Source organism: Tachypleus tridentatus, chromosome 7, assembly GCF_004210375.1.
Source record: "Tachypleus tridentatus isolate NWPU-2018 chromosome 7, ASM421037v1, whole genome shotgun sequence".
In the NCBI taxonomy this organism is placed as follows: Eukaryota; Metazoa; Arthropoda; class Merostomata; order Xiphosura; family Limulidae; genus Tachypleus; species Tachypleus tridentatus.
The window spans coordinates 14,715,762-14,733,967 of record NC_134831.1 but is presented as its reverse complement, the minus strand read 5'-3'; the positions used below and the strand labels follow the sequence as shown (position 1 = coordinate 14,733,967).

At 31.2% G+C, this 18,206-nt stretch overlaps 2 protein-coding genes across 3 annotated transcripts in view; both read left to right on the top strand.

Annotated features, from left to right (window-relative positions):
* Positions 1–7,312, top strand: part of LOC143255177 (uncharacterized) — an 83,679-nt gene extending 76,367 nt beyond the window's left edge. For both annotated transcript variants that reach the window (XM_076510430.1, XM_076510429.1), the window contains exons 25-26: positions 2,641–2,847; positions 5,555–7,312. In XM_076510430.1, coding sequence (XP_076366545.1) covers positions 2,641–2,847; positions 5,555–5,626 — 279 coding nt within the window. In that variant the 3' untranslated portion in view covers positions 5,627–7,312. The remainder of the gene's footprint in view (positions 1–2,640; positions 2,848–5,554) is intronic.
* A 4,663-nt stretch (positions 7,313–11,975) lies between these two features.
* Stt3B (catalytic subunit 3B of the oligosaccharyltransferase complex) overlaps positions 11,976–18,206 on the top strand; it is a 35,206-nt gene continuing 28,975 nt past the window's right edge. The window contains exons 1-3 of the mRNA XM_076510428.1: positions 11,976–12,226; positions 13,722–13,830; positions 17,108–17,217. Of these exons, the coding sequence (XP_076366543.1) occupies positions 12,039–12,226; positions 13,722–13,830; positions 17,108–17,217 (407 nt within the window). The 5' untranslated portion in view covers positions 11,976–12,038. The remainder of the gene's footprint in view (positions 12,227–13,721; positions 13,831–17,107; positions 17,218–18,206) is intronic.

The window sequence follows — 18,206 nt, the reverse complement described above, 5'->3', positions numbered from 1 at the left end:
TTCCATTGTTTAATGAAAAAAATATCGCCTGAATACGAGTTAGAAATAAAAAGGTTACTTTTGTAACCCCTAGGGACTTTTTGAAATTTTCTCAACAGATTTTGACTGTAGCGGTCCAGATTCTAAACACTATTACTTTAAACCTTTATTTAAAGTAAATTATATCCGAGAAAGTTGAAAGTCCTCTTTAGTTCAACTGAAACACAATCATTCCATAGTAAACTAGCCACTGTTTCCCATAATACTTTTGAGTATTTCATCAGAAATAGTTGTACTGGTGTCTCATCTGATGATGTGAAATTTTTTACATTCCATTTAGTCTTAAAGTTCTAAATAAAGTTAAATAAATAGTCTTGAAATATTAGTCTATTTTCGTTAAAATATTCAAATCTTCTTGGGTTAAAACTAACAGTATTGAGAAACAATTTACACTTGAAGAAAAACACGTACAAAACAACTGAGTTATTAACATTAATAAGGCTAAATATATTAATTCTCAAAGACACAAAAAATCATATATAATGATTCTTCGTAAAGTTGTTTCTAGCTGATATCTGTTTTCATGATGTACTAGGAGACTGACAACCAGAGTATCATGTCGTTTATGTAACTGCACATTCATCAATAATTTGGAAGTCCTTTTTTTTCAATTTACGGGGTTTTTCTTTCGAAAAAAACATATTTTTATAAAAGTGATTTATTTTGATTACGTATGATGTTAAGATGACATTTTTCTTTCTACTCGTGCAGGCGAGGCTTAACGAATGATCAAATAATCCTTTCACGTAGTTATCCGAACTTATACGCCTACCTTATTAATTAACAGAAGGATAAAAAAAAGTTTCATTAGAGAAGGTAGCAATGTATAATTTTCTGCAAAACTTCAGTGTCTGACAAATGATTAACACATCAAACTAAACGAAGAATTCTTTGAAATTAAAACTAACAAATAAAACCGTATGGGGTTATCTCGAGGGAATATAAAATTCGTGTAAAACAGATAAAAGGACATGTGTTAAAATATGTAAAACATATGATAAAATTCATTAAACGTTATTTTAAATATTTAATTTATGTTCTCTTTAGTTGTGTTACGTAAATTTTGAAGATTAAATCTAACTCCTACTAAAGTTTACGCATGTTTAAGTTTGTTACGAACAAGTGTTTAAAGTGGAAACATTAGTACTTGTATAAAGACAAACGTATAACTTATACCGTTTAATTTCCTTCTGAAGTTTGAGATGTACTAGTAAAAACCCAGGAATGTAACATTTCTTTACAATGATTGCGTAGTTATATCTCTACAAGTAACTGATTGCGTAGTTATATCTCTACAAGTAACTGATTGCGTAGTTATATCTCTACAAGTAACTGATTGCATGGTATTTTGAATGTTCCACTTAAATACAAAGAGCTCGTTTTGTTTGATTGTTTGTCTTGAAATTAAGTACAGAGCTACACAATGGGCTATCGGTGCTCTGCCCACCATAAGTATTGAAACACGGTTTCTAGCGGTGTGAGTCTGCAGACATATCGCTGTGCTACTGTGGATCTAATTTTAAATAGATCTCAATTAATCAAGAATAATAAATCGATAAATTCTCAATATTTGTCAGAGAACAATCCCGTCTACAACTCTGTTGGCTAAACTTGTACAAACATTTGTGGTGATAATGAATTCGAAGTACGATTATTCAAATATAAAATATTATTCATTCATCATCTACAAACCTTTACTGTGATTTTTAAAATATGATATTGTGTTTACAACCGTGTGCTTGAGAGTGGGTGGACTCCTTAACAAGAAGTCAGGAAATTTCGTTTCGCTAAACTTGGTTTTATAATTTCACAACTTGTTCACTTAATGTGAAGAAATATTTGAATAAAAACGTTTTTAAAGTTATTAAACTGCATATAACTTCCGATAATGTTTGTTCTTTTAGAAATTAAGCTGTCATTCGATTTTTATTAATTTTCGTTCAGTTTATCATTAGCAAAGTATTAACAAATGAAATCTAATATAATTTTCCAAATACAGCTAAGAGAATTCTTATTTTAGAGAGAGAATCGAAACGTTTCATTTTAGTAGAGAGAATTTATTATTTATTGTTAAGAACAATATTACACTGATTTTCTGTGCTCTGCCAGCCGCAAGTATATAGCTCCGAGTTTAACTATATAAGCCCTCATATTTATCACTGAGTCACTGTGAAGTGGTAGCATAATCTATTTAAAAACAAAACTATGACTTTGTTTCAAGCATACAAATGCAAATTTTGACTTAAATCTAACCTCAAACTTAGCAACATGCTGTGAAAACGAGTGCTCGGTTCTACAAACGAACTCAGATGTTTACTTATGCCATCTAACACACGTTTATTACCAAAGATAACCTTGCTACGTGGTTTGTACCAGAATAGACAGGGGTCCTACTTTCACAGGTACTCAGGGACTAAGAAGCACTTTCACAAAGAACAGGAATAAAATGATGATTAATTAAAATAATTAAACATAAACTACAGTGTGGAATGGAGATTCTTTTTCTTAGACATTTAATATTAACATAACTATTATGTTACTGTTATTATTTATACAAATATCAGTAAAAAAAATATTATTTTACATTTTCATTTTCTAAAGAACGAAAGTAGACCACCATCCTACCGAAGTAATGAAAATATAGGATCACTGAGTGAAAAAGACAACATCAGCAAATCCTGTTATGACAGCAGGATCTTGTTAGGACCACAGTCTTACTTACGTCGAGAGAGTGTACCTTCTGCACCTGTGTATCAACCTCCGACTAACATTCTTCTGAACAAAACCCAACGCCCTCCAACAGCACTTGTAAGTTGACGTAGATTGTTTGAAGAAATGTGAGAGTCGTAATACTAAAAACAAACAAACTAATTACGTGAAGTTTGCCCGGGTTAAATTAGTGAGGCTTCAAAATTTAATCAAAAATATTAAAAAAGTAGTGGAAAGAGAGATAAAAACTGATATTTAGAATGAGTGTGATAAATTGTTGCTCTACATATACTTTTTAAAAATAATTCTACACTGCTAAATTGGAACATTTGTTTTTCGTTTGTAATTTAAAAGGTAGATAGCAACTGAGTTCATAGTTAAACGGTAAGTCTGAAGGCTTATTAATGTCAAACATCAGTTTTCAATACCTGTGGTGGATAAAGCACAGTGGCTAAACGGTAAGCATGAAGGCTTATAACGCTAAATACCAGTTATTGATTCCTGTGGTGGATAAAGCACAACCCATTGTATAGTTTTATGTTCAACAACAAACAAACAGAGTAACACTTGCAAAAAAGTATCTGAGGACTGATCTACAAGTGTCATTCTGAATTAAACAGTTGGTGCCACGTTTCATTTTTCTTTGTTCACAATAATCACTTTGCCTAAATCATCTGTAACGAAATAATTTTACGTGCTTATATACCGGATAAAATTAAAAGGTGTCTGGGGCTTGGTACGTAAATTCTGAATAAAATAAAACGTCTAATTTCTAAAATGTAAGATGTAAGAATTTTGTATTGGAAAAAATGATTAGTTACGTTAATATAAAACGCAATTAAGTAATATACTTATGAAACCAACAAACACCCGAAACAGATGTGATTCAAACCATTAGAAATGTAACTATTCAAAATAGGATGCTTAAAAGCACAGTTACTTAAAATTTTAAAAATCGTCACATACAGTGTAAAACTTTATTACTCGCTTATAAAACCGAGAATAAATTAAAATATGTAATGGTTTGTTTGTCTGCTTTTTGGAATTTTTCGCAAAGCTACACAAGGGTTATCTGCGCTAGCCGTCCCTAATTTTGCAGTGTAAGACTAGGGGGAAGGTAGCTAGTGACCGCCATTCACCGCCAACTCTTGGGCTAATCATTTACCAACGAATAGTGGAATTGACCGTATCATTATAGCACCCAACGGCTGAAAGGGCGAGCATGTTTGGTGCGATGGGGACTCGAACCCGCAACCCTCAGATTACGAGTCGAACGCCTTAACCCGCCTGGCTATGCCGGGCCAAAATATATATAATGGTGTCAGGCACGATAAATAGAATGAAGCATTTAGAAATAAATATGAAGTAAAAATTGGTTGTCCACAAGCCAGATGTATAAAAAAGAAAAAATAAGATTTTAATGAACATTAGGGATCGTTTGTTATTAGCAGAATTGCTATTAGTAGCAAAAAATGAAGCATTAAAAAGTACACGTACAAGTAAAGTGATACAAGTTGGATGGATTTTAAAATGATTTTCAATCCCTTCTTTGATTGGCATTGTGATCCTTAAAACTAAATAAAGCAGCCTAAACTATACTTGTGTGTGAACTTTTTATTGCAGCATTTATTCTACAAATAACCAATGATCATCTTTATTAATATTTTAATTTTCTTTCCCCTATATTTATTCAATTTTTACATATCCATGAAATGGACAGAGCATCTATAAACATTCAAACAGTTATATTCTTGATAGCTATAACTTTTACAAGAATTAAAAATACATATTACAAATTTGTACAATGTAATCCTTAGTTTGATTTACAGACAAGTATGTAAAGCTGCCAAAGTATGGTTTAAATTTTATAAATTTGTGATTGTTGTTGTTATTTTTGTTTCATTAATTTTTGTAGCAGAATCCTACTTCATTAAAAAATTCATAATTTTTAATACTCTTGTCCGCTTACTTTTTATGATATACCTATATAAAGTATATACTTTACATTTAGAAACTGTCGTATCTATCCATCTATATGTAGCACCATCTGTCGGGTTGAAAAAATAGTTAAGTGCATGACATATTTACCATTCGTAAAAAAAAAAAGAAAGGATATCTCCAAACAATTCAAGTAAGATGGCAAAATCTTTTAGCAATAGTAAGAACCGTCTACGGAATAGCCCTGCTAACATGATCAAGTAGGTAGGTAGGTATTAGACGAAAAAGTTACTGTTTTAGAAATTTCTGAATTGATGTATTGGAAATGTTAGCGACATTTTAGTATATTATTAGAATGTATGTGCATAATATTTCGTAACCAGTACCTTCAATGATCGATTTTACGCTTAGGAATTCAATAGGGTGATATTTCGCCTCTGGAATTATTTGGAAACCTTGTTATTAAGTACTACCACATTGAGTAATACGAAGAAAACTCATGCACGAAATTAGTTATTCCTCAGTGGGTCAGTATAATTCGATCTATTGACAGCTGGGTTTACCGATTAGCGACTATATAACTTAATATCTTGAGAGTTGGAGTTACCAATGTGCTTGTGTAACTCGATCTCTTGAGAGTTTGGACTCCAATCTGCGACCGTACAACTCGCAGAGTTAGGGTTTTCGTTGTATTACAAAAAATAAAGTTTATAAACGCAACAAGCATTTCCACGCTTTATTGAATGATGGTAAAAATGGAACGCAAACGCTACTTTTATCATTTGTAAATATACAAACCTGTCAATAGTTAAAATTATGATTTTCTTTTCACCAGAAGTAATTTTACAAAAAAAAAATTGTCTTTCAGAGGAATAAATTGAAAGATGAGTGGAACGTCGACACCGACAACTGCAGTATTCGAGAAAGCCCCTCTGAATGAAGGAAGAATAACTCCAAGCAAGAACTTTTATATACAGTTATATTGTGTGTACGCTTATTACTGTTGCATGCGTGGAATTTATTTAAAAGTCAAGTTTTATAACAACATAATAACGATTAAACATTACTTGTAGCCACGTGACTGTAGAAATTCAGCACACATGCACATACATATATACGTATAAGTGAGCATTTTACTGCTTATTTTAAAAACACTGATATTTGCTTTACACTTTTATCAGTATATATATATATCCCGAAGTTAGAGTTTTATGTGTTACCTGTATTTAAAACTAACCCTTGTCTGTTTCAACCAGAACTTACGTCATTGTTTCACGTGCAGCAGCTACAGGAATGTCATTAAAAATAACACAAAAAAGATAAATAAAATAGAACAAGTACACTGTGTACATTCAAATAAATAATTGTTATAATTCATGCTTGACATTTATACGGAAATATTAAATATATTATTTCTGATATTTAATCTTTTTAAAAAATTACGGTCACAAAGATTAGATCAACATAAGAAATATTACCTAACTTACTACGTTTTTAAACAGGGCAATTTTGTTCCACGAAAACTTCATAGGGTTCGAATCCCCATTACACCTAACAGTTCGTCCTTTCAGCCGTGGGGGCGTTATAATGTGACGATCAATCCCACTATTAGTTGGTAAAAGAGTAGCCCAATAGTTGGCGGTGGGTGGTGATGATTAGCTGCCTTCCCTCAAGTCTTACACTGCTAAATTATGGATGGCTAGCGCAGATAGCTCTCGTGTAGCTTTGCGCGAAATTCAAAACAAACCAAAGATTTCCCCTTCCCCTGGACAGAGATAAGTTTACCCTTTACAACGAAAAACTCGGGGATTCGATTCCTTTCGTTTGATTCAGTAAGAAAAACACACACTGGAACAATATATCGGAAGTAAAACATTTTGCAAAATTTCCACAAATATGAAAGACTCCAACATAACTTAAGAAAGCAAGGTTGAATTTTTTGATTATCACTAATTCACATAATTAATTTAATTCAAAGTTTTGAGAATGAAAATAGAAGAATTTAACTCAAATCCCGAATTTGTGTTTCGTCTAACTTATAACTGCAGCCTGAATTTTCCTAATTAAACATAAAAGAACATGCAAATGTTTTGGTTTTGCAGATTCATTGGTCTTTGCCAGTAAACTCATGAAAAAGAATAAAGCTTTGCAATCTCTGTGATCCACTTTAATCTGTGAGATATAACTGCACATTGTAAAACGTATTTAATGAAAATATTAATCAACTATATCAAAATACTGAGTGAAAATATATTTGAATGTCTGTTCTTTTCTTAGTATTTCGAAACAACGGTATTTAAGAGGATCCAAATGAATGTTGTTCTTTGTACTTTTTATTCTTTCTTATTTAACAGTTTTACAAAATCAACTCTAAAACCTGGTTCCGAGGCTAAACGCAGTTGACTTTAGACTACTATTCAATTCTTCGTTTTGTATTAACTGAAGGAGATTCTTCAGTGTATCCTACTTCTACACTCTAAAAAGTGTTTTATGTTATGACATCTTTAGTTATTTGCCGTAAACTCATAATGAACATAATTGTGAATAAAACATATATATTTTAAAACAAGTATTAATTTTTTTCTTTATTCTTCAGGATTTCTGTAAACTTAACATTCTAATAAAAACGTATTTCTTTGTAACAAAAATTTCTTTCTGTACTTTGACGTTGATATTTCTAAAATATGACGGAATTTTTCTTAATTATAGTTTAAATAAAAACAGGTCTTTGGAAGCTCAATTTACCTTCATATATTACGTTTCCTTTTTAACACAAAATCAGCATTATGTTTACTGGAACTTATTAGTAAGTATAGTTTGTTGTTGATGAACACTCCCCATGGCAAGTTTGGACAGAAAATAACGTTATATAAGTAGAAATTACACAATTCGGAAAAATAATGGAGAAACCTTGCCAAATTTTACCTGCAAAGACAATATATCTATCTTGTAGTATTTAACCAGTAAGGCTACATATTGAAGAATATTATTAAAACATTTCGCTTATTCCTGTGAGGTCGAAAATATATTTCTTTAATTACTGTTATTAAATTTACGAATTCATTTTAGAATAAGTGATAATTTAATGGAGTTAATTGAATGCTAGTAAATTTTGAAGATATAAATTCACATTTGACGGAAAATTTTTGTTGGTTTTAATGTTATTTTATTGGTTCCTCTCAAGAGATGTGTATATTCGCAGACTTTAAATTAGATCATATTAATAAAGACAATATTCATATTTATTTAAAAAATTAATCAAGAAATTTAAATTAAGGTAGTTTTCTCTTAATACAATGTTTAAAGGTTTTGGTTTGGTTTGTTTGGAATTTCGCGCAAAGTTACACGAGGGCTACCTGAGCTAGCCGTCCCTAATTTAACTGTGTAAGACTAAAGGAAGGCAGCTAGTGATCACCACCCACCGCCAACTCTTGGGCTACTTTTTTACCAACGAATAGTGAGATTGATCGAAACATTATAATCTCCCTACGGCTGAAAGGGCAAACAGCCTTTGTCATCTGGACAGCAAACGATATTGTCTTTCGAGTGACTCTGAGCCAAGCTCTCAGACAGACAGCACATGTCGCACAACAAATATGAGGCGCCCATTCCTGGTCTTGATCACCAATTTTACAGCCGAAGTACAGATGATAGGCTATCTTCACATGAGCAGTCATTGAGCGTCTCTGATAAACAAGTGTATACTCGCTACAAATTTAGCAGAATGTATCGCAGATGTTACGACATTGACGATACATATTGGCCGACACCAATTGTCCTGCAAAACGTATGCAGCATCTAACTTACTTGTTACAGTGCTACTGAGGCAATGTTATATTCTGAAACAATACATACACACTATACGGACTATATTAATCCAATGGGCCTGCCATGGCCAAGCGCGTAAGGCGTGCGACTCGTAATCCGAGGGTCGCGGGTTCGCGCTAAACATGCTCGCCCTCTCAGCCGTGGGGGCGTTATAATGTGACGGTCAATCCCACTATTCGTTGGTAAAAGAGTAGCCCAAGAATTGGCGGTGGGTGGTGATGACTAGCTGCCTTCCCTTTAGTCTTACACTGCTAAATTAGGGACGGCTAGCACAGATAGCCATCGAGTAGCTTTGTGCGAAATTTCAAAAACAAAACAATTATTCCAATGAGTAGCATCTGTGTATGCAAGCCACTTTTGTAGCCTGCTGAGACAGTGTGAAGCTGATTTCGGCCTGCCCAGACATGCCCGGGCTGCATACTTACACCTGGCCTGATTTCATGCCTGGACATGCCCAGACTGAACAAAACATTGTTCATAGGTATCTTACAGAAATGAAAATTTTTGGACACAAATATAAGAAAAAAACATGACAAAACTGAAGATTTCGATGAAACTATACGTGATGGGCAAATATGGTTGTGATTTTCGTGATCAGCAGCCAAAAATTTATAAGGAACACCCAACAGTGTTCAAGAAGCAAAAACTTTGTTGTACAGTGTAATTGATATTACGAATAAAAGATGATATAAAAAGAGCGTTATAAACTGATATTGAAAATAAGTGTGATAAGTTGTTGCTCCACATATTTTTAAATAATTTTACATTGCTAAATTGGACCACTTCTTTTTCGTTTTCAATTTAAAAGGTGGATAGCAACTGACTTCAGTAACTAAACGGTAGGCCTGAAGGTTATAACACTAAACACCAGCTTTAGATACCCGTGGTGGATAAAGCACGACCCACTGTATAGTTTTATGTTCAACAACAAACAAACAGAGTGATACTTGCGAAAAAACGTACCTGAGAACTGATCTCAGGTGTCATTCTGAATTAAACAGGTGGTGCCACGTTTCACTTTTGTTTGTTCACAATGATCACTTAACCATCTGTAACAAAATAATGTTACGAGCTTATACACTGGGTAAAATTAAAAGGTATCTTGGGCTTGGTACGTAAAACCTGAATAAAATAAGATTTCTAACTTCTGTAACTTAATACTTTTAATAGTAATGGTTAGGTACCACTATTCGATTGGAGTAGTTAATGCATTGACAATGGATGGTATTGATTAGTTGCCTTCCCTCTAGCCTATCGATTCATTATTAATGACAACCAGCACAGATAGTTTCCAAGAAGCTTTGAGCAAATTTCGACAAGAAACTATGGCACAAGGATTGGAAAATATTTTTCAAACTTGATATTTGATGATAAATATCGTAAAAATATTGTTATGACAATAGCGCATTCAACGCATTAGCTACTTAACAATGGTAGAAGATAGATAAATAGACAGATAAAACTGATGAATGGTAAAACACTTTTGGTTGATAATTTACCCAATGTTCTATTAGTAGCAACATTGAAGGTAATGATGAAAAAATTCTTCACTGGTCTGACTGATGGTTAGGTTACTTGAATTCCAACCTACGGGATCAAACCTCGTCATGAAGCATGCTCCTCCTTTAAGACATCGGGTTGTTATATTGTGACGACCAATTCCACTATCGTTTATAAAGTATAGTCCAGTAGTTTGCAATGGGGGTTTTGGCTAGCTGCTTTTCCTCCAGTTTATCGTTTCTAAACTATAAACGGCTACGTAGATGATCCTCGAGTAGCTTTAAACGAATTTCAAAACGAACAAACAAAAAATACTTCAGAATATTAAATCCCTGATGTGTCACAACTTGTTTTCGATTTATTCGCCATTACAGTGACTAGAAGAAAATGCTGTAGATACTCTTACAAAAGCGATTTTCTAACTTTTTTTTTTGTAAAAGTGATTCATTCTTGCGTTCTTGCCTTTCATAAAATACAAATGGCAATTTATCACAATTATTCAGTTTATTACTCCAAGCTGCTTACAGAATTTGCAAAAAATAAAGTTCACTTTCTAAACGATGAATTATTTTCATTATTTGTTTTACTATCAGTATTTACTTGATAAAAGTATACAATATATAAACAGTTAATTATGTCAATATCTATACAGAGCTTTGAATACTAACTTCAATTACTATAGTGGAGACTAATAAATTTCCCAGAATTTAAATTATTTGCTAAATCTCTTGAACTCTTATTTTAATGTTTGGCTCAAATTATTTCTTAAATTTTGGAAAAAATTCCAGTCAGTAAGCCACTCCTATCCTAACATCAAATCTTCGTGCGGCCAAACAACAATACAAATCTAAAGAAACATCTCACAAATATATTGTATAATAATTTATAGCGAGCAGTTTACGGATTTACAACGCCAAAATTAGGGGCTCGATTTCCCTTGATGGACTTAGCAGATTGCTCGATGTGGGTTTGTTTGGTTTGTTTTGAATTTCGCGCAAAGCTACACGAGGGCTATCTGCATTAGCCGTCCCTAATATATCAGTGTAAGACTAGAGGGAAGGCAGCTAGTACTCACCACTCAGCGCCAACTCTTTTAACCAATGAATAGTGGGATTGACCGTTACATTATAATGCCCCCACAGCTGAAAGGGTGAGCATGTTTAGTATGACAGGGATTCGAACCTGCGACCCTCAGATTATGAGTTGAGTGCCTTATCCACCTGGTATTGCCGGGCGTGTGTGGTTTTGTTATAAGGAAACATTCACATATAGCGAGTGGTCTATTTAATTTATATTCGCTTTCATTTTATTTATGAAGATAGTGAAATTCGCTCAGTAGTTATTAAATATATTTGTATAAATATAACAAAATCAAATAAAGGTCGTTGCTTGTAATAAAAAGTAATCCTTTTTTTATGAAAGATCTGATAAATTAGACAGTTGTGAAGATTTATTAAAAATAACTTAGTTGTGAAACATATTACATAAGGCGTACTTAAAATCTTATACTGGTTTGGTATAAAACTTAAACAGAAATGTCATATTTCTCTTTTTGTCATTCTGCAATGATTTTTAAACAATTGCTTCTACTTCTTTAACTAGATATGATATTCCTGTTTATTCTATACTCACTTCATGGGCTCGATTCCCCTCGGTGGACTCAGCAGATAGCCCGATGTAGCTTTGCTATAAGAAAATACACTATACTCATATCGAAGTTGCAATCAATGTTTTACTTTCTTCCATATTCCTTTGTGATATTTAACGTGGGACTGAACACTAAATATGTTAATATTATTATTTATTTATTTCTATGAGTGAAAATACTGAACTTTAGAATATTTTCAACATAAACCATAAACATATTGACAAACATATTAAGTTAATTAAACGAATTATTACTTAAATCCTGGTGGTAGCAATGTGAGTTTTCTTCAAAGTATTTGTAACGCCACCTGTCCTTGGAGTGTGGCGTGTAATGATTGGTTGTACTGCGTATTGAAGAACGTGTTACACCGGAGAATATGGCTACGACTGTTGTGAAGGAGAATGTTTATAAGAAAACGGAGTCTAAAAATCCTTTGCGACAGGCTGTTGGATTGCAAAGCTTGTTGCGATTTACTGTGCTAAGTTTAGCTTGGCTTGCTGGTTTTAGTTCAAGACTTTTTGCAGTTATTAGGTTTGAAAGTATTATTCATGAATTTGACCCCTGGTAAGTAGTACAGTCGACGGACTAAAGGTGTAAAGGGGCACGTTAATTTACATACAGTTTTTATTGGAAGTGGTACGTTATAGATCCTCTGGAATCTGAGGGCTAAATAAAAATAAGTAAAATGTTAAATATAGTATAATTCTAATTTATTAAACATTCATGAAGTTGGACTTACTTTTCACAAACATTTGCGATAGTTATGTAAAAAATAAATAATTTTGATTAAAATTAAAAGCTGGTGCTGTGGTAGAACTTGACTAAATCAGTAGCTCACTACAGCCGGCACGACGGCGCTTGTCCGAATCATTATACATTACATTGACATAACTTCTGTTAACAATAACAGAAGGTATAACATTAAGTTACGTACATATAAAGTTAGAAACGTATATACTTTTTTTTTTTTTGGAAGGGGAACAATTTATTGTCACATTGATTAAAAAGGATATGGTTGTATCTGAATAACTGTGTTATGTGGTAAATACAATATTTCCTCAAAAACAAAAGTGCAAATAATTATAAAGCTAAAATGATCTTTATTAAGAGTGAAATATTCATAAATTGATAAAAGGGTTGGATAAATTCTGTACAGTTTGGTGTGTTTGTAAGTTGTAGGTTGATGTGCCATTTGTATTTAACTTTAAGCCTTAGGTTTTCTCTCTTTCAGGTCATTTTTTTTGTATCCTTAATTTTCCTTAAAGCTTTTATATATATATAAAATAACATTATCTATTTGTTATAAAGTTAGTGTAATGGGTAATGAAACTATACAGTTAACAAGAAAATTTTATATTTATCTGAGGTTTAAAATTTCTCTAGGGTAAAAGTAACTTAATCTAATGTTAATACTTGATGATATGAAATTATATTCTAATCTCCTGTATTGAACCAAAACCATTTCCTATTGCCACATTTATGTTGCATACCAACTAAATGTAGCTGTGTGGTACTTAGGGACCTTTAGCATAATGTCCTGTGAATCACATGTGGTGGACAGGGATACAGTTAAATAATTTTTTTTGTACTAGTAGAGAAATAAACATTTCTACTTGCTATCATGTTTGGTTTAAGAATGAAAGCAGAAGAAGAAAACTCCAGTGTGTGTTATGTGACTAAAAACATTTTGGTCACTTTGCATAATTTTTGGTAGATAGTTTTTATTGGATTAAATTTTCAAATGTAAAAGTTAAAATTAATGTATATGATAGTAGTCTAGTGCAAATTATGATGGACTGATCTGTTGGTTTAATATAACTTTTTAATAGGTATTTTCTATAGTTAAACCAACTTCTAATTTATTTTATTTCATTTGTTTTGTAATGATTTATGTATTCTAATAATAAAAGACTAGATTAAATAATTTAACTGAAAATGTGTAAAAATGTATCAATAACTACTGTTATTTTGAGTATATAATTTCATATTATATGACTTTAATGAAGTTATTTAATAAAAGTGGGAACTTGTATAAGTTTCCTTTTATATATTTGTACAGGTTTAACTATCGCTCCACTCATTTTATGGTGAAAAATGGGTTTTACAACTTCCTTAATTGGTTTGATGAACGTGCCTGGTACCCTCTGGGAAGGATAGTTGGAGGAACAGTAAGTAATATAGTTTATTCATTTTATAAACTGTTTTTTTTTCCTTATGATTGGAAAATATCTTGGATATTGTTTGTATTGTATGTGGATAAATTTTGTTGGGAAGAAAATCATAAGGAACTGTCTTTTGTTAGCAGGTGTAAATATTATGTAAGGCTTATCTGATAAATACTGTGTATTAAGTGGCTGTGAAGTTTGGGAAATGTTAAATTACAACAATTATAGGAGAAAATGTTAAAATAAAAGTTAGTTTTTAAATACTTACTTTGCCCAAATGTATGACAACCATTTTTTAAGCTACTTCACATGCTGTTAGCCCTAGCTCCTGTCTGTTTATAAAATGATGGTAATTAACACTTTTGACTTTGGTATTACTCTAAACATATTACTGTATGGTATGAATAATATTGTGTACATGTTTTTAACAATTTCCAAGTATGTCTGATGGGGAGAAAATATTGTAAAATGAATTATCAGAACATTGATGCAGTAAATATATATGGCTGGATACTTAAAAAATATCACATTGCAATTTGATAATTTAATAATAAAAGAAACTCAATTTTTCAAGTTAAATTGTAGGTATTATGATTTTTTTTCATTTTGAGTTTTCAGCAAACAATGTACAAATATGAGTTTAAAACTTACTATATTTGTTAAATAAACTTTTAAACAAAACATTGATCAGCTCTTAATTTTGGTAAAAAACTATTTTATTATTTACTAGTAATTGTTAACACAATGAAACTATGAATTGTTAATGAAATGAATATATCTTACAATTTTATAAAACAAAAATTATAGGAAAATTTTAAAAACATGTAAGAAGACAAAAACTAGTAACTTTCTACAGCTGCAGATTCATACAAATGCCACATATAAAAATGTAATTCATTTTCAGAATCTACATAATCTGTAAAATGTGGTTATAAAGTTTCAGTAAAATAAACCATGCAACAGGTGTTGAATCAATGCTTGTGGGTGTTGTATAGAATTAGTCATTGCAATACTTTGTAGCCACTTACCATACTTGTTAATTGGTAAAATTAACAAAATTTATCTGATAACTTTTCGGTTTGGTGAATTTAATAAAAAGTGTTTACAAACATTATGCATTGATAAAACCTTAATGTATATATATCAAAAGTAAAAACAATTTTTAAACAAAGAAATGACTAACAATTCACCTTTCTTAAGATTTCAGCAATATTCAGTCATGTAACTTTTGTTTTGTTCTGTCTAAATAAACTACTTGTAGGTGAAAACAAAAACCTTTTTCAAAATTTACATTTGTTACTCTCTTAAACTTTTATAAGTTTCTTTTATATTCATTCAACATATATAAGCTGTATCAACTTTAAAGTTATTTGATATTTTCTCCTTGAAGAAAATTTCTGTAGCTTTTAAACAGGAGTAACTTGATGCACATTTCTTAAACAAAAGGAATAGAACAAATGTATTAAAACTATCTTGCTTAATCCAGTTGCATTTAATCTTTATAACTGTGTTTCATTAGTAAAAGATTGAACCACTTGATTTGGTACTATTACAAAGCTCCAACAAAAAACAATACAAAAATTGAAATGTCTTGAAATTATATGTAATATTTTCAAGGTTCTTAGAAAAGGTTTTTTTGGATTGGCTGAAAACTTATAAAAAATATAGGAGTATGATCTTTTGTTTACAGGTGACATTTTGCAGCTGTGCCAAAGCAAAATTATGAACTTTGTTTTTACTTCTCAAGTTACACTAAATGTAAAAATGACAAAGCATTGATTCTGAATTTTTTATTTAAAATTTGTCTCAAAAATTGTTTTTAGAGCTCAGCCAAATAATAATTGTTTTAATTCTACACTTTGTGCATGAAAATGCATCATACAAACAGTGCAACTGTATTGTTTAACATGTAGAAATAAGATTTTTTCACTAATTTGTTTTGTTGAAATGGCACTATGTATGCATTTCCAAAACTTATTTCCAGACAAATTAGTTTTGTTTACGCATACATAAATATATTTTTGTTCGTGTTGGAGCCTCAAGTGTTGTATCATAACTGTGCATTTGTTTAAATGCTTTATTATAAATTAGAAAATAGAAACAACAGACTGTAATAAAACACTAAATTTACATATTTGATATTTAAATAACCAGAACATTGTTGGTGGGTGTTGCAAGACTTTCTTGTAATCAACAGTGTCAAATTAGTGACAGTGGTAAATAGATTTAGTAGCTTTACAATAACAAAGACAAGGTGAGCAGTTTTGTTGGCAATTGGAATTGAACCATAGACCTCTGAATAACGAGATACCTTTATTGTGTAATTTTTAGCTTAATAACAAACTAGCATAGTTGTAGTTAGAACAACAAAAATGCAGTAATTTATTTGAAACTAATTTTGATTAGATTATTTCCATGACTTGAGATAATTCTGGGATCCTCCATTTTCAAAAAAATTGTCCAAGTTGACTTTTTAACAGATTTTCTAGTAAGTTGCAGGAAAATATAATTTAATACATGTAGGGAGTATTTTTAAAAAGTTCACACATACATTAATAGCTTTAACAAAATCCTTTATACATAATTCAGCAACTTGTTTAATATTATAAATAGACCAAATTGTGATTGTCATAAAAGCATAATTTCCAGATTAAATAGGGTTAATAAAGTTAAAAATAAAACTACTTTTAGCAAACAGTAACTGATTCCAAACTATAAACTCATGTTAAATACATGAAGTAGTTCTTTATTTGCCAAAACTTTATAAAATTACATTAAAAGCACACACATTACCTGCTGACCTTTGACCTGAACAATATATAATTCAAATAAGCCAGGTAACCACATTTTGAAATATCAAATTGAATTTATTGTAGTTTAAAACAAGTGAACATGCTTTTGTTATTGAAAAATATATATATAACTGTATTATGCAGAAATTATTCATTTTATATGGTTTGCAAGTTGTTTAAAGTGAATTTTCATAATTCTTCAAAACAAAATTTTTTTCACTTAGTAGGGTTCCTAATTTGTACAGTTGTATCCTTTTCACTACTTTTATACAGTGTTGATTTAATCTTATCTGAGATAAATGACATACCTCATTAGCTATACTATGCCTACCTCCCACAAACAGATCATCAACCATAAATTTATATTTTATAGTCTGTTGTTTTTCAAGCTATTTTACTTATGTACTTGTTATTAGCTGACACACAAGGCTTACATGAACTCATAATAAAGGGAAATGTAATATTCTGCTCTGTACATTATCTTACAGGTTTATCCAGGGTTAATGATAACATCAGGAGCAATTCATTATGTTTTGTCAGCACTAAATATTACCGTACACATCCGAGATGTTTGTGTTTTCTTAGCCCCAATGTTCAGGTAAGTTAAATTCGTGAAGAATAAAAGAAATTCATTAAAGTTTGTCTTTTTTTTATATTTTAGGATATGTGTGTGTGTGTGTGTGTTTTCACAGTATCTTTATTTATGTTCTTTAAAATTCTCCTTCTGGTGTTTAGGAATTTTCCTTTAACGTTTTGTTGCGTGACTACAGAACAGATCGTGGGTCTGAATTTAATGTGACCTTTATTTTGTCACTGCCATAGCTTGGTGTTGAAAAAACTGTGTGTGTGTGACTTGCTAAAAATACAATAGTGTACTTTTTAGCTTAATTCTGTTAAATGTTAGAAAAAAAACACCACAGTTTCTATTTGTCTGCTAACTTGAAGACTGAGATTGTGTTAGTTAGATGTGTTAATTTTAACTCATATTACTGAACCAGTTTGGAAACAAACTGGTGCTTGCCTACTCTATTTGTGACTTAGTAGGAGCTAATGTTAGATTAATATTTAGAAAATATAAAGTAATGTGATGAAAATTGTTGGAGAAAGTAAAGCCCACAGTTTTTTCCATGTTAATTATAACTATTGGTATTATTACCTATTTATATCTATGTTGGTTACATATTTATGGTTGGTACTGTAAATAGTGTGATTCCTGCAGTTCTGTTTAGTAGCCTGTAAGAGTGTGTAGCTGAAAGCTGAATACCTGTATAACACACATTTTATGATCATGTAACTTAGATTATTAGAGCCATTTAACACAGTTCATCTGAGTATTTAATAAAGAGCATGTAGGACAAGTCTTATTTCAGAAATATTTGAAGCCTATTATATGCAAGTATATTGTGGATATAAATAGATATATATGGTTAAAAGAAATACTCTTGGCTAAAATCAAGGTTATGCCAGGCAAAATGAAGGTAGTAAAGATATTGTGTAAAATGTAACCAACTCGGTCATAAAGGACAGTGTTAAATATTGGTAGTGATGGAAAGACTAGTTGCATATGATACACAACTACTGACTAAT